Here is a 25,250-nt window from a genome sequence, read left to right as displayed (position 1 = left end):
AGTGTGTGAGCCAGACATGTGGTGGAGAGACGCAAGAAACAAAACAAAATTAAAGGTCTAGCATTCCTTCAAAGAACACATATCGCTCGCCGACAGAATTTTAGACTAAAATCATCTTTGATGAGAAGAAATGGAGTTATAGGTTTTTTGGCCAACTTTGATGTTGGCCAAATGATGTTACATTTGAGTTAATAGTAACAAAAATATGTGTTGAGGAAGACTCAGCTACTACCACACCAAATTTTAGCTCAATATCCGTAAAATTGACATAGTTACAGTCATTTGTGTGATTGCTAATGTTGAATAGCTGTGGTGGACATCTTGAATTGGGTTGGCTACAAAAGCTAATCAGTTATAGATGAACAACCAATGATCACTTTCTGAAAGTTTCATTAAAATCTGTTCAGTGGTTCATAAGATATTTTGCTAACAGACAGACAGCATTGACTCCAGTAGTTAATGCCAAAGTTTTAAGCAACAATTTCGTGCGATGAGTAGCACTCAGAGATAGTGTTATGGATGACTTTCAGCTACTAACAAACCACATTTTAGCTTAATATATTTAAAATTGACTGAGTTATAACAACTTTTGTGTTTGCTAAGGTTGCTTAGCTGTGGCGGCCATCTTGAATGGGGTTGAGTCCAAAAGTTAATCAGAAGTACATGTACATCTACTGATTACTTCCTGAGAGTTTCACTAAAATCCGTCCAATGGCTGATAAGATATCCTGCCAAAAGACAGACACACAAACAATAAGAGAGAGAGAGAGGGAGACAGGCGGCCAAAAACATTATCGCCTTCGGCAGCGGGTGATAAACAGGGTGACATCACAAAGGCAGTTCTGAGAATTGAGAAGACTGACTTTCCAACAATTTTAATACGACTCTGAGCGAGTACAGAGACAACACTCCCCTGTTCCCCACGGTATTAATAATAACTCGGTCAGCTGACCTTGCACTTGGACCATACCACTGCAGAGGGGGACTACGAAAAGCTGAGAAAACAGCTCGTTCTTGCCGTACTTTTCTACATACCCCAGACCAAACCCAAAATGTTAGCTCGGTGCTCATGGTGACTCGTCGCCCGCGTGTTACACCGACGAAAAGAGCCGTGTCGGCCGCGTTAGCAGCTGGACGCCTGGAGGGCGGACACCCCCGCCGCCGAGATAATGGTACGCTCTTCTGTTGAAATTCCGAGAATTGAGCCGCTGTGTTTCTTAGAACTGGATATTCTCAGAACTGGTGATGCTCAGAGTTTCGAGGAAACTTTTATAAGGTGACTTTTTTTTCCTTCTCTTCCTATTTTCTCAGTATTAGACCAGAAGTGTCGTGAAGTAGCAGGGCTTTGTAGCTGCTCCAGGACGTGATTTTATTTTGTTTTGTGTTGTTCTTGTATGTTTAGTGAAGCCTTAGCTAAAAGTGAAGTAACACATGTAAAGTATGGTAGATGAGTTTGACAGCTGTGGAGTCTTTTTAGACGGAAGCTCTGTTTTAGACCGTGTGAAGTGCATGTTTTGTGTACAAATGTCTGCTTTGCGACTTAAACCTGTAGCTAGACTGTAACTTTATCAGATTAAAATGTGGTAAAGTGTTTCACACGTTTAAGGCCACGCGAGGCTCAGCGGTGGCGCAACAGGACCGGTCTGTCTGGTTGTCTAATTTCTTCTGCGCAGTTCGTGTTTTGTCGACGGAAAGACTTTTTTTAAATATATATATTTTTATTCGACCGAACTGACGTCGAGGCAGGGGCTTTTCACGGGTCGTTTCGACACGAGAAGCGGCTGTAAACACTTTAAACAGACGTGCATTAAATTCCAGCACAGCTTTGGTGATATTTCTCAACTTGACGGGACTTGTTCTGGCCTGCGCTCGGGTCCCTCTGCCGCCTGCGGATTATTTAACTCCAAGTTACGCAGCCAGTAAAACCACTCCTTGGGATCAAAATCCCGCTGTTCGTCACGTTTTGACTGAGTTTAGTTTTGTGTGTATATATATATATATATATATATATATATATATATATATATATATATATATATATATATATGAAAAATGAGTTGTGATTTTAATTTTTTTTGTGGGGCGGGGGGAGAGTTGCGTGTCAGTGCGCGGCGGGCGCGGAGGGGGAACAGGAAACCTGTCCGTGCGCTGGCAGCTGAATGTGAGCAGCAGGACGGAATGTGCTCAGCGTCGAGCTGCAGGCTGCCAGCTCTGTCCCACCGCAGGGAAACACCACAAACACGACCTGAAACCACTACACACTCATTTACTGAGCTACCAGCTCGGGCTTTTTCGTCTGACAGGGGAAAAAGTACCTGTTCGTCCTGTTTGTTGCCACTTAAAAACTTTTTTTTGTTACTTTATAGATGATATAAACCTAAACTCAGTGGTTAGGTGCATTATTATTAAAGAATATTATTTACTAATAATATCCCGTTGTTACACGGTCATTAGGACTCATTACATAAATGTAACTCAGCTCTGCACGATTTTAGTAAACAAACTTCTTATTTTTCTTTTTGCTGTGGCGCCACCTGCTGTTCAAACCATGTAAGAGAGTTTTATAGTTTATTTTAATTTAAACTGCACAGGTAGGGGTCACCAACAACTCACTCAGGGGCCAAAAATGTTTAGTTGCAGAGTCTGCAGGGACCAGACTTCGATGTTGTTAATATTAACTCTAAATTAATTAATTAGCCTGTTTATCATTATGAAGTTATTTATATATTTTTGTCACATTTAACTTGCTCGCTTCTACGCAAGACTAAAAGGCATTTTACTGAGAAATGGCCATGCGATTTCTGAGACCCATTTGCACAATAAGGTCCTGATTGGCCACCAGTTGATCATTTTTAGGGCTTTTTTTATATAGTCATAAATAATCGTGAAGTTCTGTAACCTAAGAGTTGTTTAAAATGACTGAAGTGTCACTCATTTTCAGGTCAGTAGCTGTAGCACACTGGAGTTGTGCTGAAATTGAAAGCATTTTAGATATAAATATTTATATATATATTTTTCCCCCCTCTCTGCACAGATTGTGACAGCATGGCCATGACTGCAGATGGCTGCATTCAATTCACTCGCCACGCAGGCGACGTCCTGCTCAACTTCAACCGGCTCCGCAGCCGGAACATCCTGACTGACGTCACCATACAGGTGGACGGACAGCTCTTTCATGCTCACAAGGCCATCCTGGTGGCCTGCAGGTATGTGAGATATTTAATGTGATTTGTCAGCTCAAATTTGATGAGGTATGACATAATTTCATCCCTCACTTCTGTGATTTCTGACTCTCTTACTACTCTACAGTGGCTTCTTCTATTCGGTGTTCATGCAACCTGAGAACGCCAACCTCAGTGCCATTAGTTTGGACCCCAAAGTGGACCCCAAAGGTTTCTCCCTCCTGCTGGACTTCATGTACACTTCTTGCCTGAACCTTAACAACAGTCTGGCCTTGACTACCCTGAACGCAGCCGTCTACCTCCAGATGGAACACGTAGCAGACACCTGCCACAGGTTCATCAAGTCCAGGTACAGTGAACCAAAGAAAGTAGAACGTGTGTCGCTTTTGTAAAGATGGAAGGGATCTGACTGAGTTTCTTCCTGCAGGCAGCAGTCTCTGAACATGCAGATCGAGGAGCTGCAGAATAAGTCGTCATATCTGGCTGAAGAAATCTTTGCCAAAGGATCTGTCGAAGAAAAAGAGCCAGACTTCAGAAGCAACCACTTATCCAGAGCCTCCCCTCTGCAGGAGCGCGGGGGTTACATCCCCAATGTTTTCAGGGGCATCAACACCACCGGCTCCTATCATGTCTATGGAGACCTTCGTGTCACTGCTGGGACTCTGGAAGGTTCTCATAAGATGGCTTTCCCCTGCTCCATCATCCGGCCTGCATCAGCTCACGGCAGCCTTCAAGGCCCTGCTGCTCCCATGGAGGGAGACAACATTCACCACCCGCAGACCGGCTGTTTCAGATTGTCTCCAAGCTGTAGCAAAGGTGTCATCTGTAGCCCCCAAAGCCCCCTCAGGTCTGACTGCCAGCCAAACTCCCCCACTGAGTCCAGCAGTAGCATAAACGCAAGCATGAGCCTCAAACAGCCCTCTGACTGCCCCAGAGATGCCAAGGCCCGCAACTGGAAGAAGTACAAGTTCATTGTTATGAACCAGACTTTGGATGAGAACGGGAAGGAGGCTCAGAGAGGCGGTGCAGAGGAAGGAGCCGAGTCCCCCTCACTGAGCCCCTCCAGGAGTGAAGCAGCAGGTGGACACAGTGAGTCCCAGGTAGAAGAAGAAGCCAGCAGCCACAGGGAGGACATACCTCAGAGCGAGCTCAGCTGCAGCAGCAGGTAAAACTACAAACTTCCTCTTAAGAACAGTAATTAAAATGATAGATTGTAAAACTTGAAACAATAAACTGTTTTCTCCTCTCTTCTAGCTGTGACAGTCCTCATCAGATGGAGACCAGCCATTTATCTCCTGGCTCCTACAGTTCAGATGACACCACAAAGACACGCTCAGATTATTCCCCCTCCAGCTGTGGTAAGTGGACTCCACATTCAGCACACTGTTTGATGGCGTTACGGTCTAACAACTGCATGAAATTGAACTGTCTCCTCTTGTTTTTTTATACTTCTTCCCGCAGAAAGTAGCTACTTCTGCAACGGGTGTGACTCAAAGTTCACAGAGGAAGAGTCACTGAAAGACCACATGGTTCAGGTCCACAGTGACAAGCCATACAAGTGTGACTGCTGCCAGGCCGCCTTCCGCTACAAGGGCAACCTGGCGAGCCACAAGACCGTTCATACTGGTGAGTCTGTCTTGGATCGGTCTCATCGAGCAGACGCTGCTAACGTAGCAGGTTTATTCACTGCTCCGCCTGCTTTCGTCAACTTCCAGGTGCGAAGCCATACCACTGCAACGTCTGTGGCGCTCAGTTCAACCGACCGGCCAATTTGAAGACCCACGCCCGGATCCACTCTGGAGAGAAGCCATACAAGTGTGAGACATGTGGCTCCCGATTTGTCCAGGTAAGAACAGGTCACCCGGAGCTTCAGGAAGACATCACTGGAACCCCTGTCTTAATGTTTTCGTCACTCTCCTCCCAGGTGGCCCACCTTCGTGCCCATGTGCTGATCCATACCGGAGAGAAGCCGTACCCCTGTGAGATCTGTGGAACGCACTTCCGCCATCTTCAGACGCTCAAGAGCCACATGCGCATTCATACAGGAGAGAAGCCTTATCATGTGAGACTCCTGCTTCCTCATTATCCACCGTGTCTTCCCCCCCGCAATACTCCACCATTGTTCAATTCTAAAATGTTTTTGTCTTTTCTCCAGTGCGAAAAATGCGACCTCCACTTCAGGCACAAGAGTCAGCTCAGGCTTCATCTCCGACAGAAGCACGGCGCGGTCACTAACACCAAGGCTCAGTACCGCAGGTCTCCCTGCAACATGAGCGCAGGACTGGTGGACGCCTGCTGAGCCTGCTGCAGACCACTTCACACCTTTTGGATTTTATTTTCCCAAAATGCAGGAAAAACAAACAAAAAAACCTAATCTCAGCTCTTTGGAGTTTCAAAGACTCTACTTTGGGCTTTTCTTTTGAATGTCAAATGACAGAATGTACATTTTTGAATGTGAATATGAGCAAGTATTTCTCTCATTTGTTTTGGAAATACGGTGACAGAATGTCTGCATTGAAAGGCAGCCCTCTTCGTCATTCACGTCGAGAAACATTGTTACACTTTTGCTTCAGTTATTGCAGTGGATTTACCCGGTAATGTGGTCTTCTGCAGTCATGTGCTGTTTTCTTTATGTAAATAAGATAATATATATTTTTCCGATTGTTGTTTGCTGTCAGAGTAAAAATATATTTACGTTTGGTACGTTTTTTCTTTTCGTCACATGCAGTAGTCATACAAGAGATTTGTATTTTGCTGTGTCCTAGTTTGTGGTACATATTGTAACATTTAGATTTGTTTTAGACATAGCAATTTATTGTACATATCTTGTTCTCAATCATTTTAAGGTTGATGTTAATATTTTGCACATGTTCATGATGCTGTTATCCGTGTATGCTCATCCAGTTCAACTGAAGAATTTCCACTTAAAATGTTCTCAACAGCACGTTAAAGCCCATTCCCAGCACTTTTTGTATTTTTATTTATATTTGTAAATTTCCTGTGCTTTTACCCCTCCCTTTTCTCCTCTCTGGTGCTGCAGTGATGTTTTCCCCGCTGGGAACATTAATATATTTTTTTTAAAAACAACCATTATGCTTCATATTACACTCGTAAAATAGCACAGTCAAAGTGCCTTACATTTACACTTTTCTAATAACTATTTTCCCAGACTGACAATTAATGCTTTTAATTGTGACCATCTGATTGCCTCTATAATTATCAGTTGCTTGTACGCATTGGTACTTGGTCCTGTTGTACAGTGATGTGTGTGCATTTAAAGGTACTATTGATTTAAAAGCTCTTCATCTGAAAGGATTACGCTCGTTAAGTGCAGGCACCAGGCCTCAAGCTAAAAACACTCAGGAATATGTAAGCAAATGTCTTTGTAATGGCAGATTGAATATGTATATATATATATAATTATAATATATATATATTTATATATGTAAATGAAAATAAAATGTGTATTGTGAAGCATTTATGTATCACTTGTTCATTTTTTCCCCCCAGAGAATCAGTTTCATCACATGATGAGACTTCAAATATCTGACCAAACTTTATAAAACCCAATAGTGACTAATAACTACATGAGAAACTACACAGGCATTAAACATATATTACAGTAGCCAAAATATTCCCACATATTAATCCAATAATAAATAAGTGCATCTCGTCCTACCTGCTGTCAGTAAGTAAAGGAGAAGTCTTTATGTTTTGTTGTTGGAGACAAAGGGCAAATGGAGCAATGCGTGATATATTTGCACACACATGACAAACCTCAGTTTCTTTATTACTGAAACCAGCTTCAAGAAATAGTTCAGCCATTTTGAAATTGAGCTCTGTGGAAAGGTTATGTACAATCAGAGTCATATCTATTGTTTGACCATTTTCTAACAGTGAACAACTACATTAACCCGGGAGCAGGCCTTTGATGTAAAATATTAACAATAAATATTGTAAATAAATAATAATAATACTTGTGAAGAAACCCCATAGCTGTTAAGAGATTAGTGTTTAAAAGAAAATGTCATTAATCCCAATAATCAAATTTGTATCTCATCTCTAGGGGTTTATACACTAATTTGTTGAGTGAAGCATTGTGAGCCTTTTTATTTTGTTTCTTTTATAAGTGACTTCACTTTTATTTATTCACGTTTCCACGCAGAGGTTAGTATTTGTCATGCTTTATATCCTTAACTCAAACAACTTTCCTTGTTTTTATCTTTTAATGAAACGTTTTGGCTCTTGTTTCGCCCGAGTCACTGTGCGGGAATGTTAATTGAGAGAAAATATGAGAACATATTTATAAAAACAAATTTTTAAAAACGTATTACAAATGTGAAATTAGAGAACGTGAATTATTATTGAAATGTTGTGGACAGAGTTGAGTTTTCACGTTTCACTTCATTAGTGCACAAATTCAAGAACTACAAGCAGCAGTTGTTCATTCAAAATTGATTAAATTTACCTTTGTTTTATAATCATCTGTTGTTTTGGGGTTGCTTTAAATACATGTAAAATACTTTAAGCGCCATGGCACAATCCTGCTCTTCTCACTGTTTTCATCCAGTAAACTGAGTTGAGCTGCCATCGCCTCACTTATTATGATGGTGTTTACGACAGGTAAAACACTGACAACTCATAAGTTCCCCTTTAAATAACCCTGCTGTCACAATATATTACACCTAGAGTGCCGTTTAATGAAAACTATCAGGTACCCAGCATGTGTACGTTGGTTAAAGTAGATGGTTGTTATCTTCATATTTTGGGTGCGTGCTCTAGTGACTGACATTTGAAATGCAGTGGTTTTATAAGCTCTTAAAAACATGTTGGAGTTATCTTTCTGTCACACTTTTTTGAATCACCTGTCAAATATGGAACTGCCAGTAAATAAAGGTTTTACAGAAACAAGGTCTGCTTCTCACACATTGGATGCCTACAGATGATTTTACCCCTCTATAAAATAAAAGGAAAAAAAGTTTGGGTTCTTACTTAAAGTGATTAAATCTTGTAAACTGAGGATACATTAAATGGTATCATGCGCCCCCTGCTGGCTAAACTGGGTATTTCGCAAAAAGTTGGAATAAATTTGTGAAAATTTGCCATCCCTGTGATAATACGCTGTAAAATAGAAAGGAACCAAACCAAGGAATACTAAACCAATTTCATAAAAGAAACAAACAAACAGAAAATGAAGTTAGCGTTTTATCTTTTCAGCCTTCTCCTACAAGAGCGTACGTTTTACAAACCGTTCATTTTCATCCACATATTCATTACAACTTGTCCCAGAATGAAGCAAATCATCATGTTCTTCTACAGTCAATTATTAATCTTCAGATGAATCCCAGAAACATACCTGATACCTCTTACAGTGTTTATCAAACAGGATAAACAGATTTATTTTATTGGGATGCCAGAGAAATGTATTGGCTGTTCAGCGAAGGGTCTACTGAGTCCTTATCACCAGGTCACACGTACAACTATTTGGTCTGAAGGTTAAGTGCTGCGTCTTGTGACATGATGATACTCTGATGACATTAATAATACATGTTCTTAAGTGTTTGACAAACAAATAGCCTCTCTAAGCCAGCGGTTTGCTCCAAACTGAAGCCTTGGACTGAGACGAAAGACTAAGTTATGACCTTGCTGAACAAGAGCGATGATGATGAGGAGCTGCTTGGCATCTCTTCCTCCCATTCATACCAACACGTGTCACGCACACACTCACAGACCGTGTAGCATTTACAAAAGAAAAACATAGAAACCAAAAGTAAAAACCCATAAGTATGGACACATAAACGTAATCAAGTAGAGCTGCGGTTGATAAAAATCAAAGTAAAAGAAAAACGAATGTTGCTGGCAGTTTAGAGAAACTCGAGCTTCTTTTTCTAGGATGGCTTTCACTTCTTCAAAAAACCTGGAAGAGAACAAAGAATGAATTTCTTCACACTTATAGCATGTCATCAAAATCTATCTTAAACTTTAATTAGTGTGAAGCACATTCAGTGGGTTGCAAAAGTATTCGCCCCCTTGTTTTATATCCTGAAATCTAAAAGGTCTTTTAAATTTGATTAGAAGTAATGGGCCTAGACAAAATACTCTGGATTAATGAAGGTAAATGAAGGAAAAACATCTCTGTTAAATAACTTTAAAAACACATAAATATGTATAAATGCACATATGTATTCACCCCCTTTGCTTCAAAGCCCCAACCACCACCTTCAGAAGCCACATGGTTAAATAAGATCCACCTGTGGTTGATCTAAGTGTCAGATGATCTCAGTATATATACCTGTTCTGATAGAGCTCACGGTCAGCACCAGCCCAACACTTTTAACTGGTGAGGACTACCACCAAGCAATACACATCGTGAAGGCCAAGGAACTCTCCACACAGGTGAGAGACAAAGATGTGGAGAAGTACAGATCAGGGTTGAGTTAATAAAAAAAATAACCCAGAACCCTGAAGATCCCATGGAGTTCCATTAAATCCATTTTTGGAAAATGGAAAGATGCCACCACAAAAAAAAACGTACCAGGAAGGGAACGTCCACTAAAACTCACAATCCAGAGAAAGATGGCATTAATGAGAGAAACGTCCAGGAGGCCAAATATATGGATAGAGCTGAGCAGCTCTTCTGGAGAGATGGGAGGATCTGTCCATAGGATTATTAGAAGCTGCGTAGAGCTGAGCTTCATGGAAGAGTCGCAAGAAAAGAAAGACATATCTTAAAGACAAAAACAAACTGTCCAAAGATATATTGGAGACTCTCCAAACATGCAGAAAAAAAGTGCTGGGGTCAGATGAGATTCAATTTAACCTTTCAGGCCACAAGGACAACACCATGCCTGGGGCAAACCTAACACCCCTCATTACACTGAGAACACCATCCTCACAGTGAAGCACAGTGGAGGCAGAATCATGCTGTGGAGTTTATTTCCATCAACAGGAACTGGGAAACTGGTCAAAGTTGAAGGAAAGATGGATGGAACAAAATACAGAGAAACTCTTGAGGAAAACTTGTTTGAGTTGACCCGACATTTGAGACTGGGACGGAGGTCCACCTTCCAGCAGGACGATGACTCGAAACACTCCTCTGGTTTAAGGAGAACCAGTTAAATGTCCTGGATTAGTCCAATTAAAGTCCAGACCTCAGTCCAGCTGAGAATCTGTGGTTTGATTTAAAGATTGTTGGACCCAAGCAGCACCATCCAACCTGAAGGAGCTGCAGCAGTTTGGTCATGAAGAACAGACAGAAACTCCAGATGTTAGATGGACAAAGATCAAGAAGATGGACCTGAAGAGACTTGATGCTGGAACTGCTGCAAAAAGTGTCACTACAAAGTATTAACATTAGGGGGGTAAACATATATGCACAAAGCATTTTTCAGTTTTCTTTTAATCAAAGTTAGTAAAAATATTTTTTAATGTAGAGAAATGTAGAGAAAGTTTTTGTGTAGATCCATTACGTTTAATAATATTGAAAATCCATTTAAATCCCAGGTTTTAAGAGAGCAAAATACAATTCCGAAGGGGTGAAAACTTTTGCAATCCACAGTATGCTCTGAATGTTGTGGTGATCTGAAGAAACTCACCTTCTTTGTCTAGAATGGTTTTAACATCAGTGAACACCTGGAAGAGAACAATAGGTACATTTATTTTCAAACTAAATGTTTAAAATTTGACTTGAGTTATTTCATGTACATTGCATTATTCTATGCTAACCATTTTGTTACCAAAGTGTTTCTTCTTGCTTTAAATCACCTTTTGACAACCAGCTGTATTGTTGTGGTGTTGAAAGTAAAGTGACATCAAAACAAATATGTCTCCATAACATTTTCTACCTGGCCTGTTTGCCTTCAACAAACGTTCCGCCTCTCTTTCCTGAAAACAACAGATGGTGTTAACGGACGAGCCGATGCCCTTCGCTTACCTCGTCCACAGAACGAGAAGCGTCTACGGTGCGCACCTTCCCTTGTTTCTCGTACAGCTCGACGATTGGTCGTGTAGACTGCTGGTAGGTTTGGATTCTGCGTACGAGAGAAACACAGCTGGTTATCGGGGTCAAACATCACAGGGGACTTAAAGGAGACACAAATTAGGTCAAAACACATATGCAGGTATCCAGCACATAGTATAATAGGTGAGAAGAATCTCTACTCATCAGACATGTTTCATGTACACAAAGACACAATAAAACAAAATTAAGGCCATTTGTGTTTCTTAAAGATATGCCAGAGTTACAGGCTGAGATAATTTGAAGTTGTAGCTGTTTTGGTCAAACCCTAAAAATAACATTATGTGTGCTCTCATGCAGCACTCAGAGTATCTGTTCTGGATGACTCTCGCCTACTACCACATCAAATTTTAGCTCAATATCTGTAAAATTGACTGAGTTATAACCATTTTTGTGCTAACTGGTATTGATTGGCTGCGGCGACCATCTTGAATTGGATTGAGTCCGAAGGTTAATCAGTTGCAGATGCACATCCAATGATTACTCTCTGAAAGCTGAAATAAAATCTGTCCAGTGTTTTATGGGACATTTAGCTAAGAGGCCGACAGAATTGACTCCAACAGCTAATGCTAAAATTTTACATGAAGGTCTCACACAATGATGTACGTGTTGTGAAGGACTCTCCGCTACAAGCACGTCACATTTTCTCACAATATTAGTAAAACTAACTGAGTTATAGCCACTTTTGTGTTTTCTAAAGTGAGCTGGCTATGGGGGCCATCTTAAATCAGGTTAGCATCATTTGTAGATGTATATCCACAGATTATTGCATGAAAGTTTTATGAAAATAGTTTGGTTCATGAGATATTTAAAAGACAAACAAGGTTGATGCAAACAGTAATTTTTAGCTCAATATCTGTAAAACTGGGTGAGTTTTAGCCATTTTTGTGTTGACTAAACTTGCTGGCGGGCAATAATCAAAGGTGTGCGACAGTTTTAAAATCTAAAGCCACAATCGTAATAATGTGTTGGAGGATGGCACCTTTTCTCCAAGCTCTCTCTGTTGTCGTCTGTGCGTCCACTGCTCTTCCCCCTGTCTAGACATCTGTTGACACAAACCTGGACACATAAAAAAAAGACATGTTCTCAGCTAAAAGCTCACAGTGCAGCTAAAAACCAGCTGGAGGGATTTCAGCTCCCCAGTTTCTGTGACGCACCTCATTGCTGCAGTTGAAGAAAAGCACAAATTTGACATCTGCTTTGCCGTCCATGACACGGTTCCATCCCTGAAGGTTGTCCTCATTACGGGGAAAACCATCAATAAGGAAGTAGTTCTTACCTTCCTTTTGGTTTTCCATGGCCTGACAAACAAAGAAAAGAAAATGTCATGCTAATGGTACTTATGGTGAAGACAAAATAAAAACGAATCTCTACAGGCGCAGAAAGCAGCTGTGAAAAGTTTCTGGGGACTCTTTCTAAACAGACAACAGATGTTCAAACAAGAACTAGAGATGGAAAAATATAATGCCAGCTGACTCACTCAGTTGGAACAATGTTTATTATTGTGCACTGACCCTGGTAATTAAACTAATAAATAAAATATAGCAATGATCCACACCTGTAGTCCTAAAATGCAACAAATGGGTTTTAACAATGGATTGATTTCTTTGTCAATTAAAATCTTCAAAATACATTTTTCTCGTGCAAACGTGCAAATGTAAAGACATTTTCCACTCAAATGTATGAAACAGAAAGAAAAACAACAAGGGCCACGTTCACACAGCTGGAAAAACTAAATACTTTATGCATTGAGTTACTTTAAACAAACACTATTTTTGTACTATTTTCTTAACAAAAAGGAAAGATACTCTTCAGTTTAGAAATTTATCAAACTTTCGGCCAGTAGGACACAGCTTACAGATTAAAAGATGACTTTTTATATTTTAATTTTATAGTTTTAAGGCAGACACATTCAGACCAGCTGTTAGCTTGTCATTCGTGTCAAAATTAAATTAAATTTCTCCAAAGTGGGGCCATTCAAAAGTTAATTTTAACTTTTCCACACACAGAACACTGCTTCAAAATGGCCAGAATATCACTTAAAGTCACAACTGAGGGGAATCTTAATGCTGAGATAAGTTAAACCAGATATCCTGAAGTAACCTTGGAGCACGTTAATCCTGGTTCTTGGAATAAGCAGACCGGATTGAACACATACCTTCTTGAGTAAGTTGATGGTGATCTCTACGGGCACAATTTTACCCTCTTTGATGTAGGTGTCAATGAGCTGTCCATCCTCCGAATCCGTTCTATTTCGCTCGGCCCTGAGCAGATCCCCAGCTGACAAATGAGTGCAGCTGTAGGTCTGAGAAACACACACAACATTAATGATAATACTTTCACATGATACATAATCTTGAGTCTAAGCGAAAACATCAAACCAATCCTCAAGGGAATTTCAGTGATAGGAATGTGATCTTTTATTTTATTTTATTTTCCCAAACTCTGTACATTCCTACCATTACTGAAACTCTGAAGTGAAGAAGACAGCATTTACAGACAGAGAGAGATCGTTCTTACTTCCAGCTAAGAAAGAGTCGGCCCTTGTGTGCCGAATGAAAGGAGCTTCTTGTGCACATTTGTAATTCAGGTCTAACCACACACTTGAAGCATGAAGGCAAACACCCAGTAACATATGTGAAACAGGACTTTCCGGTTTAATCTCTGTGAGAAACCATTTTTTCCATAGGAAAAACTCGATATGGTAAGTTTAATATATTTGCCACTGAGATGATTCCCTCTAATTGAATCTATTCAAACTAATCTTGTTTGAATAGATTATACCACCAAAAGGCCAAGAAGTTCAAATTGGCATCTTGTTGCATTCAATAATAATAAAAAATCCTGAAGATGAAAAGTATCTGAAAGTTTGTCAATAAAAAGGGTGAGAATTGTTTTTACCTGACAACATCTGAGAGATGCATATGGCCCTTCATTAAATCTATCTACTGCAGTCTTGTCTGAAATTATCTTTAAGACAGACAGGCTGTGCAGAAGCCATTTTAAACAATAGAAGCAGGTAGAAAATTTTTAAGTATGCCAAATTACATAAGAAACGACCTAATTTTTGTGGCAACAGCTCTTATGAAGAGATAAATTTAAAATAGAACCACTGAGCCTGTCACCCAGAATGCCACCAGTTTATACAGAGGGTCATGGAGGAGGAACAATAAGCATCTGAAAATGATGGTGGAGGTTTTTGATGTGGCTGGAACTGAATTTGATCCAGTAGTGATGTGGTTCTTGACAAAACCGACATAATTATGGGGGGCAGAACTGTGAATCACCATGCACCAGGCAATACAGTCACAGAAAAGCATCTGGCTCTCTTCACTTCTCGGAATGATAATGAAACGCGCTGCCAATGCAGAAGAAGCAAAACTGAATTTAAAAACCAGTCCCCAGACCTCATTACAGCTGAAACACTGTCGGATCAGCTCGACAGAAAACAGCAGAAAAACAGAAGAAGCCTGGAGAAATAATCCTAAAGAATGCTTAGGGATATAAAAATAACACAACTGTGTCTTATTTGTTCTCATAAACTGCTGCTTCAGTCTCACTCACTCATTCAGTTGTGAGGTTAGCAACGAGTTAATTATATTACCATTAAACATGACTGAACCAGATATTGTAGTTTACCCTGTTCCTCAGGTGGTAAATATCTACACAAAAGATGAGTTTGCTCAAGGATGATGGAGTTGCCAAGTGCCCTCCAGACTGAGTATTACATAATTGCACCAATGCAGATAAACCAGTGATAAGATAATGACATGGAAGAACTGTCGATAAAGCATATCCAGCTGGCTTTGTTTGTTCTGTGTCAGGTTCACAAACAGATGATAATTTAGCTCCTTCATTCATTCATTCAGCTAATAAGACTGGAGGTTAAAACACAATTTCCCGTCAGTCTTATCAGAAACTACTGCGGGATGATTTCTGAATAATTCAAACTAACAAAATGTCACTCACTGTGAAGCTTCTATGTGTGCTTTGATTGTTTATAAGAGTTAAAGTAAATATTGTGCGCGGCTAACCTGCTAGCCGTCTGGCTGGTTAGCATAAAGGTTCAGCTTTAGAGGACAACCGGAAGTTAAAGAAATTCAGTCATTATACCATTTATAGAAATGTAACTAACAAGCAAAACCATTCAGGACCTAGCTGAGCAATATTTCATGCCAACATGCTAAACTGTGAAGACCAAAAACGTATTATTTTTTTTTCTTTTTTGTCTTACCTCCACAATTTTGGAGCACTGGGTCCCTTTGCCGGCGCCAGGCCCGCCGAGAACAAAGACAACATTCGGCTTCGTCATTAGTGACCTCCGGTTCAAAAAGCTCGGGACTCTTCGACACAGGTTACCGATCAGACAGGCAAACATATACCAACACCCGGGCACCGGTGAATGCGTGTCAGTATCTGTGGACGGGCCAGGGAGGCGACAGCGCTTCCGCTATTGACTTCAGCGACCAATGGGGTTTCACTTCGGGCCCGTGACACAGTTCCGTAACCACGCCCCATTCGCTTTTTTTTTTTTTCTTTATTCTTTTTTGTGTGTGTGCTTTTTTTCAATGCAGAGGTCTGGTGACGCCCCGCCCCTCCCTCCCCTGCCTCTTTCTCCACAGCATCAGCACCGAACAAGGCGAGCCGCCGTTGGGAGAGGATGCTCTCCGGCATGTTGTGCTCGGCAGCTCGAGGACCCACAGCCTCACGATGAGGCGGCCAACCGAGAGACCGACGGTATGCTTTTATCACGTTCATTCTGCCTCTCCGCGTCCATTCAAGATGCACCATTCATGCGTCTCCGCGAACGGAAGCCCACCGCGAGGGAAGCATTAAAATAGCGCCGCTGGCTCGCCTTTGCAGCGCGCATTCTCCCTTGTTTTTCATGTAGGTCAGAGGGATGAAGACCCCGGTTCTGTCTTTCGAGGGCGCCGCGTGAATGTTGGGCTGACACACAAGCGAGCCGGGCGAACAAAAGGCATCCCAGCCCTCCTCCTCTGACGCACCTGGCTGCCCTGTCGCCACCTGACATGACAGCGCAGAGCCGGGAGCAGGGCAGCAGGATTAAGGGGCACCGACGTGCGGCCGGACGTGCGGACTCGACACGGAGCAGAGGACGTTCGGCGAAGAGGCAGCAGCAGCCCAGGGGAGGCCGGATTGCAGTTTCTGGGGACGAGCGCCAAGGGCAGTGCGGCAGTCAGCAGTCAGACCGGGGGGAGGAGGCTGCGGAGATCTGTGACATACTCCCCCCTTAACTCCAGTCTCCACACCATCCTGAAAATATGATGGCGGATGTTTGTATGCTCCATTTATGGTGACTGTGGCACTCCCCAATCAACCTCACAACTTTTTCCAACCCGACCAATCAGTGATGATGATGTGCAGTTAAAGGTAAGGTTTGCTCTCTGGGCAAGGGGTGGAGCCCTGAGGGGACCGATGAGCATACTGGCCAGGTATCCCTCCCTCCCGTCTTCTCTGGTTCTGCTCCTTCTGCTTGTCGCTTGCACTATGGGCTGTATTCAGAGCATCGTCTGCAAGCCCCGCATCAGACGGGAGAACATTGTGGTGTATGAGGTGTCTGCCTCCATTGACCAGTGTCCCACCATCATTGAGGAGAACTCACCGATTGTGCTCCGTTACAAGACGCCCTACTTCAGGGCCTCAGCAGGAGTTGTGATGCCACCAGTGCCCCGCAATGAAACCTGGGTGGTGGGCTGGATCCAAGCCTGCACCCAGATGGAGTTCTACAACACTTATGGTGACATAGGCATGTAAGTAGAAGACATCGCCAGGCTTCACCGTGGTTAGTGTGTGTCGGACATGCAGGAACATCTCAGGTCTGATCTCTGTCCTCCTCTGTCTGCTGCTGCAGGTCCAGCTGGGAGTTACCAGAGCTCCGAGAGGGTCGGGTCAAGGCCATCAGCGATTCAGATGGTGTCAGCTACCCCTGGTACGGCAACACAACGGAGACGGTGACCCTCACTGGCCCTACGTCCAAACCGTCCCGCCTGACAGTCAGCATGAATGATAACTTCTACCCCAGCGTGACCTGGGCAGTCCCCATCAGCAACAGCAACACACCCATGCTGACCCACATCACCAGGGACCAAAGTTTCATCACCTGGCTGGTGGCCATGAACTCCGTCACCAAGGTAGGATAAAACCACAGAGAGAGGACCACTTTTTCCACTTTTCCCAAATTTAACCCTCCTACAGCCTTCGTAACTGAAGTGAGGAAGAAAAGCCATTGTTAACTATGGGTCAGTTTGACCTGAAGGCCACAGAAGGGTTAAAATAACATTGGCTGCATGTCCAAAACCGTGTATCTGTATTTCACAGACAGACTGTGATCATATCAGCTCCTCCACTTTTCTCTCCTGGTGTAAGGTTACAAATCCTACAGAAGACAGATCCTGTATGTCCAATAAATATCAGTTGGTCTGCAGCTCAGAAACTATATTTTAATATCTGGCTCGTAGTTTTTTTTCTGGTGAAATTCTAATTAGAATTAATATATTCCTTCTTTAATCAGAACCCTTGCATTATTATTCTGTATCGTATCTATCAGTTAGTTCAAATTAAATTATCATTATTTATTAATAACTGTAGAGGATGCACATTCAGCTGAGGCATTTTTAACTCATTATCTTACTGTACCTTAATCCAATTGCATCTTTTACACAACATAACCAGATTAAAGAGCATGCCTTCTCCCTCCTCCAGGAGCGTATTGTGTTGCAAACTGTTCGGTGGCGGATGCGGGTCGACATCGCAGTGGATCCAGACATGCCCCTGGGCTCTCGAGCGTCACTGGTGGGCCGACCCTACCAGGAGCAGCCGCACATCCTCAACTACCAGGAGCCGATCCCCCCCAATGCACTCGGAAGGCCGAACGCCAACGACGCACAAGTGCTGATGTGGAGGCCACGGAGAGGCGCACCACTTGTGGTCATACCGCCAAAATAAGAGTCACTGCACTGTCAAACTTATATAGGTGTTCCCTTTAGCAGAAATAAAGGGCGAATGAAGAAGTCGCAAAACCTGATGGTTTCCATGTGGCTCCTGTTACAATAAGCCAAAGTGGATGTTACATCCGGGATCTGACGCACCACAATGTCAGAAAACACAAGCGTACAAGTGACTGTTGTTAAGGACCTTGAATGGCATCAAGGCTTGAGAAGTTTTGAACTGCCCAATGAGCTTTGCCTGCATTTTAGCAAAGAACAGTTTTTAGACAAACCACTGAGGTATTCCCCTACAAGAACTGCATCCTGCATCCTTATGTAGACCTTATTGCATGAGAGTGAGGAGACTGAAAAAAGTCCTTGAAGAAGATTAAAAATATCTTTTGTTTTGTATAACTTACCTGAAGACATTTTGACTGGGGAAAAAAAAATGCTCCAGGCTTGTTAAACCTCGTCTGTGCCAACAAAGGCCTTCAGCACACCAGGAACCGGTGTTAAAGGATGTATTCAGATCCTTTCAAAGAAACTATTATATGAGGTTTTTTTTAGGATAAGATTAAACCCATACATCAAACAGATTGTATTAAGAGCACCCACTTGGCACAAAAGTCTGGAAGAGGAAACATTATTATTGCAGTTTTTACTGGAGTTTTGCCAATAGACACCAAACTTATATTTTCAGCACACGCGCCTCTTGTGCAGCCAGTATTGTATTTGGGTGGCAAACATCAGAGAGATGAGCTGGACCTCTTTCTGCATTAAATAAAAAATGTCAGACATGCTTACATTAAGTACAGTGTAAATGAGTTGGAATACTGCCATACAACACATTTGAAACAGGAGGGTGATAACAGTTGGGGCTCGAAACAATCACTAGCCAGATTATGTTGCACAAAATGTTACAGAATTTATACATAAGGGAATTTAAAAGTATTCTTAAAGGAGCAGTCTGGTCATTTTGGAAGTGATGTTCTGTATGTGACCCGTGCTGCAAAATGAGTCACATGAGCACAGGCTGTAGTTGGGGGGGGAAAAAAAGTGAAAATATTGATTTTTGCCATAACTGAGATTTGCATAAAGTTGAATCCATAAAGACACCAGCAAGCGATCCCAGTAACTAAAATAGCAGACAATCTTCCTAATCTACTGTCACAGGAATCTCTTCTGAACTAATCCTATTAATCTCCTTTGAAATTGACTAATTTTCTCTGCTTGCTGCTGTAGCAAAGGGAAATCCCTTTGTATAATATTTGACATCATTGTGAAGCTTAGAGATTCTGCTTTTTAAATATTTGACTGGAATTCCTGATGAGATTATTTTAGACCAATAAAAATACAAAACTGGTTGTTGCCAGGTAGGTGATAAATCACCAAACTTGAATAAAGTATGTATCATTTTGAAGCTTTTGAAATGGAGAGTTTGAAAATAATGACTCAAGATTGAAAAATTCCTTATTATGGCTTATTTTGCCAGCATAGATCACAAATAGTTATCAATTGTTAGTTCCTCAGCTGTGACATCACTCAAGGAGCATGGAGTCTATGGAAAAGGGCAGAAGTCTTCATCCAGGCTAGGCTAATGGCTAGCCAAACTGAGGACTTCTTTATATGATTTTTCAAGCTTATAAAACAACTCTTTCTCAAAAACTTTGTTCAGATGTGAAAGAAAACTACATTAGCTGATATCAAACCTGTACATCTTTAGGTCACACCGTTTGTTTAGTTTGTTGTGGTATTGTCAACTGAACAATATTTGTGTTACTGCACATGTCAGTCTCCTGATTCTGCTAAAAGTATCCGTTGGCCAGGAGTTGAGGAAATCTTTGGATTGACCATAGTCATGTATACTAGACCAAGTGTTCCCGCCTTCTGTTGTTGTTGGGAAATGAAGCCACGAGATCCCGATTTACGGAAGCTGCTGTGTTGTATTTTTGAAATCTGCATCTTCACACTGGCGCAGGGAGGCTTTAGGTCCGGCCTTGTCTCCCACACACAAACGTGATGTTACATGACCTTTTTTTCTTTAGCATTAAATAATAACTTACACTTAAACTTATTAAAAAAAAAATGTATATTTTAACATAAGCAGCATGGTAAGAACTACTTGAACGAACAAGTCAGCACCTGAAAAAATGATCTGAGGTGTACTTTTTTTTTGTTTCTTTGTTTTTATTTAACAAGGGCAACATCTTGTTCATTTACATAGCAGTGGTGGGACTTAAAACTTGTAGCTGGACCATCCTGTGGGGACGCTGTACCCACTCTGGCTTTAACTTCTGGGTTCTCAAATAATGTCCAGTATGTCTTTACATATTGATAGTAGTTGTAGAGATGGTTTTAACTGAATTACAGCGTGTAGTGGTTTAATATTAGCTAATGTTGTGTACTTTTATAGATGTATGGCATTTGTGAGTAAGAGTGGTTTTATAAGCCTAAAAACCATAGAATACAAGCCTTGGTTTGGCTACTCATTAGTTAAGCCTGAAAGAATACAGCTCTCTTTCTCCATACTCCGTGCTCTATCACCGATGTCATGGCTCATAAGATAACCATTTGACAGAACATCACTTCAAAAATAACTAGACTATCCCTTCAAGAGTTTTTTGGTTTTGAAACCAACACTGCTTCTGTGAAGTTATTCTTGTCTTGCAGTGGCTTTCTTGCTGATTGATGAAGAGCGTTTTGTGTGTCCTGGCTTCGGACTGTCCAATGGCTCATTCTTCGTTCCACACACAAGTCACATGACTCATCCTCCATCTGTGCCTCTCGCCACGTTCACGCCTCACCTTCCCGTACGGCTGCACTCTCTCCACCTCACTGAACACACACACACACACCAAATTCCCAAGTCTTCCCTGAAATTCATAACTATGCAAACAGCCATTAAATCCAGCATAAATTCACCTTTATTCTGCTTTTGTCCATCAGGGTGGTTGCTGAATGGAGGCGATTGTAACTATCATTTAAAAATACTCCGAGGTCGAAACAGGCAGTGTTAATTCAGCATGTCTGTCACAGCACCTCAGCTCGCTTAGCCATCTGTTGCTATAGAGACTGGTTTGGTTTTTCCAGAGTGCACTGCAACTGGAGCTGAAAAAAAAACTGTGCAAAATATTCATGGGTGTGCCTGGATCTTTGTGATAGAACAAGAGGGCATGGATGCAAACACACACAGATACATCAAAGTACGTGTGTGTGTGTGTGTGAGTGTCAGTGCCAGTGCGTGTGCGTGAGTGTGTGTATGCATAAAAAACAGGATCAAGGCAGAGCCTGAAATCCATTTTAATCAACTCATCCGTAAAGATCTTTATTTTTCATTTAAATAACGGTCGGACAAGAGCTTGTAAAATAAATATGAAGACTGTGAACAGAAAAGTCAAAGCAGCAACATTCCTTTCCTTTGGGACTTATCACATCTCATATATTAAAAAAGAACATTCAGCATCTTTGGGCAGAGGTAACCCCTCCTCTTTGCAGCATGTTAGCTTTTTGTTCCACCACTAGATGGAGGCTTTGCTTTCTGATTCTCTCAGACATCATCAGAACCATTGGTGCTCTTTCCTATTTTGTAAATATGCTATTTCCCATTTCACCCGTCACTTCAAAACACAGGTAAACAATGAAATGAGGGGGAAAAAAGGTGGTTCCATGCATCCCTCTAGACAGGCATCGTCTCCCTTCAGTAACTTGAAATTGCACATTCACATTATTTTACTGCTCCAGTGTGGCAGTTTGGCTCTACCGTTTCTCCCATAGGTATAATCTTACAGAAGAAACGTAAACCATAATATATACCTTTATCTTTTATGAAAAGCAGCCATTTGTTCTGTAGCCATTTGGCAAAATTCCACAAAGTTGTTTCTAGATTTCCTGCATTCACAAGTCCCACGTGCCAAAGTCGTCCTCACAGTTTACAGAGTCCTGCTCTGCCTGTGCAGGGTGGCTGCTGTCTCCCCTCCGTCAGGCAGCACAGCCCACACATCTCCCCGACTACACTTTGATGGCACTGCTGGCAGGTTTCCCCTCATAGCTGTAAAGAAACGTAGCAGCAATCACCAGCACCGCCCCGAAGAAAAACACCCTGAGGAAGAAGCAGGAACAGAAACAAATAGATTAGAATAAATGCAAAAAAAAAAAAAAAAAAAAAAACCCAACAACAATTGGATATTCAGCTCAATCTGCACATTACCCTGTGGGGTTGAAGTCATTCAGGATAAAATAGGAAATGAGAGTGGATACGATGATTGACAGAGAGGTGGCAAATCCTTTGAGGATGTTGTCTGCATATTTAATGACCACTGCGATGACCAGCCCGCCCACAGCCTGCAGACAAGCATCACTGGGATTAAAGGCACTCAAAGCACAACAAAATAACCCCCCCCCCAAGAATACATGCAACCACTATGACTATTCCAGTTTTAACTTAATAAATATACAACCTTAATTCATAAAAAGATGAGAGAGTACAAATAAATAAATAAAAACAAATGCAAACAAGTTAAAAAAGCACTGATTCTGACACTTTTATCAACTTTTATTTCATTGCTTACAATATAAACCTGCAGAGTTATTTTTATTTCTCTTTTTTTATTCATGGCCTTCGACAGGTTTTTTTAAAAACTTTTTAAAGAGTGAATATGTCCAAAAATGTTTGAAAAATAACAGATTTTAAAACATCAGCTGTTGCATTCAAGACCACATCATTTTATGGGGACATCAATGTTTTTTTGTTTGTTTTTTTGTTTCAACATCACGATGTAAAATGTACATTTTGTGACATTATAAAGATAACTGAGGGGGAAAAGGGTACAGGTACTACCTGCAGTATTAAAGAAATATTTCAGCCATTCTGAAGTGAAGTTCTTTGTAAAAGTTTTAATTAATTAATATCTTACTTGTTGTGGATAGCTCTTTAAACAACCTGGAGTTCTGATAGGCATAGGAGAATGCTCTTGTATAAACATTTACACCACCATCAGTTTCACATTACACAGTTATTTAAATGTATTTCTGTGGTTATTAACAAATGTCGATAGCAGCAGTTAGATGAAGCACTTTCAGGGCATCCAATGATTACTTCTGGCATTTCACAATATTTCTCCAAAAATAACAGTGTAATGCAAAATTGATGGCACTGTACAGGTTTAAAAAGCGTTTGCATGAACTGCTATGAAATATTGAAGAATGGAGAAAAGACAGCAAAACCTGCTTTGGAAGTATTTTAATTCTTACAAAGTGGTTTGCTACCATCCTAAAACAGCTCCAGTCTCCTAAATTTCTTAGTGGTTCATGCAGACACTATTCTTTAAACCTTTTTTGCTGCTATCAATATTGCATTATGCAGTTATTTTGGCAGTAATAATGATATCGCTGCAGGACATGACCCCTGAATGCCCTGGAAGGGCTTCGTCCTGCTGCTGCTGCCGTAAACACTTGTAAATGACCACAGAATTCCATTTAAATAACCGTGTAATGTAAAAATGATGGCGGTGTAACGGTTTAAATGAAAACAAAATTTGATTGAGGAGTGGATTTTGATATTGGTTTAAGGTGATAACAATCCACTTTGGCTTTTGATGCATTCAGGATAGCTGTTCACTCATCAGTCCGGTCAGAATTAAACTATTTCTCCAAACTGAGACTAAGGGCTATCTAAGTACAATAGGTAAGATATTAACTCTCCACTTCGTAATGGCCAACCTATCCCTTTAACTTGTTCTTGACGGAAATTGCGTGGAAATTTAGAAATCTAAAAATGCAACAACGCTGACCCTCCACTGTTGCACCCTTTGACATGTGACTGCAGGAAGAACGGCACAAAACAACAGCTCACACTCTTCATCAGTCAGTATCCTCAATGCCAGAGCAAGTGTCGTGAGAGAGAACAGCAGCATTACAAAGTAGTGAAAGCTTTACTGTTCCAACTTGATTTAAAAATGTGTTGCAGGTCTGAAATGCAAGACCAAACGGCAAAGCAGACAGGACAAAACCAAAAAAAAAAAACATATGAAGGTTTGAACTGTCTGGAATAAAATAAAAGTCAAAGTAAATATAAGAATCACGGATTTTCTTTTTCATTTGCTGTAGCAGGGCAGCTTTTTCTGATTTCGAGTTGTAGCTGTAGAAAAACTGTAGAAAAACACAAGACTGAGATTAATCAAAGTGAACAAACCTGCAGGACAACAACTGTGCAGGTGATGATATTGTAGCCCTGAAACATCCCTGACTGTCGTACACTCTGGCCATCATACGCCATCATTCCGATAAATCCAAACATAAAGCTAAACAAACCTGGAAGAGAGAGAGATAGATAAAAAGACAGCAAAGGATTATTATAAATCCTTTAACTGGACATATTTCACATTGTACAAAAATGTCACTAAAACTTTATCTTAAACCAAGAATTCTATGTTGAAATGTTGTATTGCCTAAAAAGACTGTTCATAGACACACAGGCTGTCTTAAAAGGGTATTCCAGCCATTTTATCGTATATTTTGAAGGCAGCCAAGACCAAAGTGGATTGCTGCCGTCTTCAAACAACCTTAACTGCAAAAACTTTCATAGCAATTCATGCGAATGCTATTTTGTAAACCTTTACATCTGCCATCAATTTCTCATTGCATAATTATGTACAGAGAATTGAAATGTCATCTTCAGGAACAAACAGCGGCAGCAGCAGCTAGCTGTAACACTTCAGTACAATTTGTGGTCACTTCTGACAGGAATTTTATAACAATTCTGATGAAATAACTACGCGAAATTGACAGTGGTAAAAAAGTTTTAAAACTAGTATTTACATGGGCGTATGACTTTTTTGAGATTTAAGTTGTTTTATTATAACAAAATCTGCTTTGGAAGAGGGTTTGCTAAGACAAGACACCATTGTCAGTTTGATCCTAGTGGTCCCACTTGTGTTAAAACAACTTAAATCACAAAATGTCATAGAAGTTCACATCATTATATTATGCTGGTGTAGATTCTCAGTCATCCAGGCCATGGTAAATTCAAAAAAAGTTAAAAAACAAAAACAACTGGACTTCTATTCTGTAGCTGAAGACGTTTCGCTTCTCATCCGAGGAGCTTTC

At 41.0% G+C, this 25,250-nt stretch overlaps 4 protein-coding genes across 8 annotated transcripts in view; 2 read left to right on the top strand and 2 right to left on the bottom strand.

The window, feature by feature from the left end:
- Positions 1-1,054: 1,054 nt before the first annotated feature.
- On the top strand, positions 1,055-6,659 carry bcl6ab (BCL6A transcription repressor b). Of its 3 annotated transcripts, none has more exons than XM_037973003.1 (9): positions 1,055-1,172; positions 3,035-3,206; positions 3,310-3,531; positions 3,610-4,347; positions 4,437-4,540; positions 4,644-4,808; positions 4,898-5,028; positions 5,107-5,244; positions 5,338-6,659. In XM_037973003.1, the coding sequence occupies exons 1-9, from the start codon at positions 1,070-1,072 to the stop codon at positions 5,479-5,481; spliced, it is 1,917 nt and encodes a 638-aa protein (XP_037828931.1). In that variant the 5' UTR covers positions 1,055-1,069; the 3' UTR covers positions 5,482-6,659. The 3 variants fall into 3 exon arrangements, with proteins under 3 accessions (XP_037828931.1, XP_017292863.1, XP_017292864.1); XM_017437374.3 differs by having other exon boundaries at positions 1,139-1,276; XM_017437375.3 differs by lacking the exon at positions 1,055-1,172 and adding an exon at positions 2,593-2,941.
- A 1,675-nt stretch (positions 6,660-8,334) lies between these two features.
- Positions 8,335-15,646, bottom strand: cmpk (cytidylate kinase). Its single transcript, XM_017437357.3, has 7 exons — positions 15,434-15,646; positions 13,358-13,504; positions 12,357-12,500; positions 12,182-12,258; positions 11,116-11,212; positions 10,778-10,814; positions 8,335-9,099 (listed from the first exon to the last, which is right to left on the bottom strand). Exons 1-7 carry the CDS (start codon positions 15,575-15,577, stop codon positions 9,083-9,085), a joined length of 663 nt encoding a protein of 220 aa, XP_017292846.1. The 5' UTR covers positions 15,578-15,646; the 3' UTR covers positions 8,335-9,082.
- A 161-nt stretch (positions 15,647-15,807) lies between these two features.
- On the top strand, positions 15,808-20,519 carry fam78ba (family with sequence similarity 78 member Ba). Its single transcript, XM_025010867.2, has 4 exons — positions 15,808-15,936; positions 16,063-16,970; positions 17,072-17,351; positions 17,923-20,519. Exons 2-4 carry the CDS (start codon positions 16,492-16,494, stop codon positions 18,163-18,165), a joined length of 1,002 nt encoding a protein of 333 aa, XP_024866635.1. The 5' UTR covers positions 15,808-15,936; positions 16,063-16,491; the 3' UTR covers positions 18,166-20,519.
- Positions 20,520-21,430: 911 nt separating this feature from the next.
- The window catches only part of slc35a3b (solute carrier family 35 member A3b), a 23,713-nt gene continuing 19,893 nt past the window's right edge, over positions 21,431-25,250 (bottom strand). For all 3 annotated transcript variants that reach the window (XM_017437369.3, XM_017437368.3, XM_037973004.1), the window contains exons 6-8: positions 24,337-24,455; positions 22,354-22,487; positions 21,431-22,245 (exon numbers count right to left, since the gene is read on the bottom strand). In XM_017437369.3, the coding sequence (XP_017292858.2) occupies positions 22,155-22,245; positions 22,354-22,487; positions 24,337-24,455 (344 nt within the window). In that variant the 3' untranslated portion in view covers positions 21,431-22,154. The remainder of the gene's footprint in view (positions 22,246-22,353; positions 22,488-24,336; positions 24,456-25,250) is intronic.

The sequence above is a fragment of the Kryptolebias marmoratus genome, linkage group LG20 (assembly GCF_001649575.2).
Source record: "Kryptolebias marmoratus isolate JLee-2015 linkage group LG20, ASM164957v2, whole genome shotgun sequence".
NCBI lineage: Eukaryota > Metazoa > Chordata > Actinopteri > Cyprinodontiformes > Rivulidae > Kryptolebias > Kryptolebias marmoratus.
The sequence above is the reverse complement of the archived record's forward strand: the minus strand, read 5'-3'. Positions and strand labels throughout refer to the sequence as shown.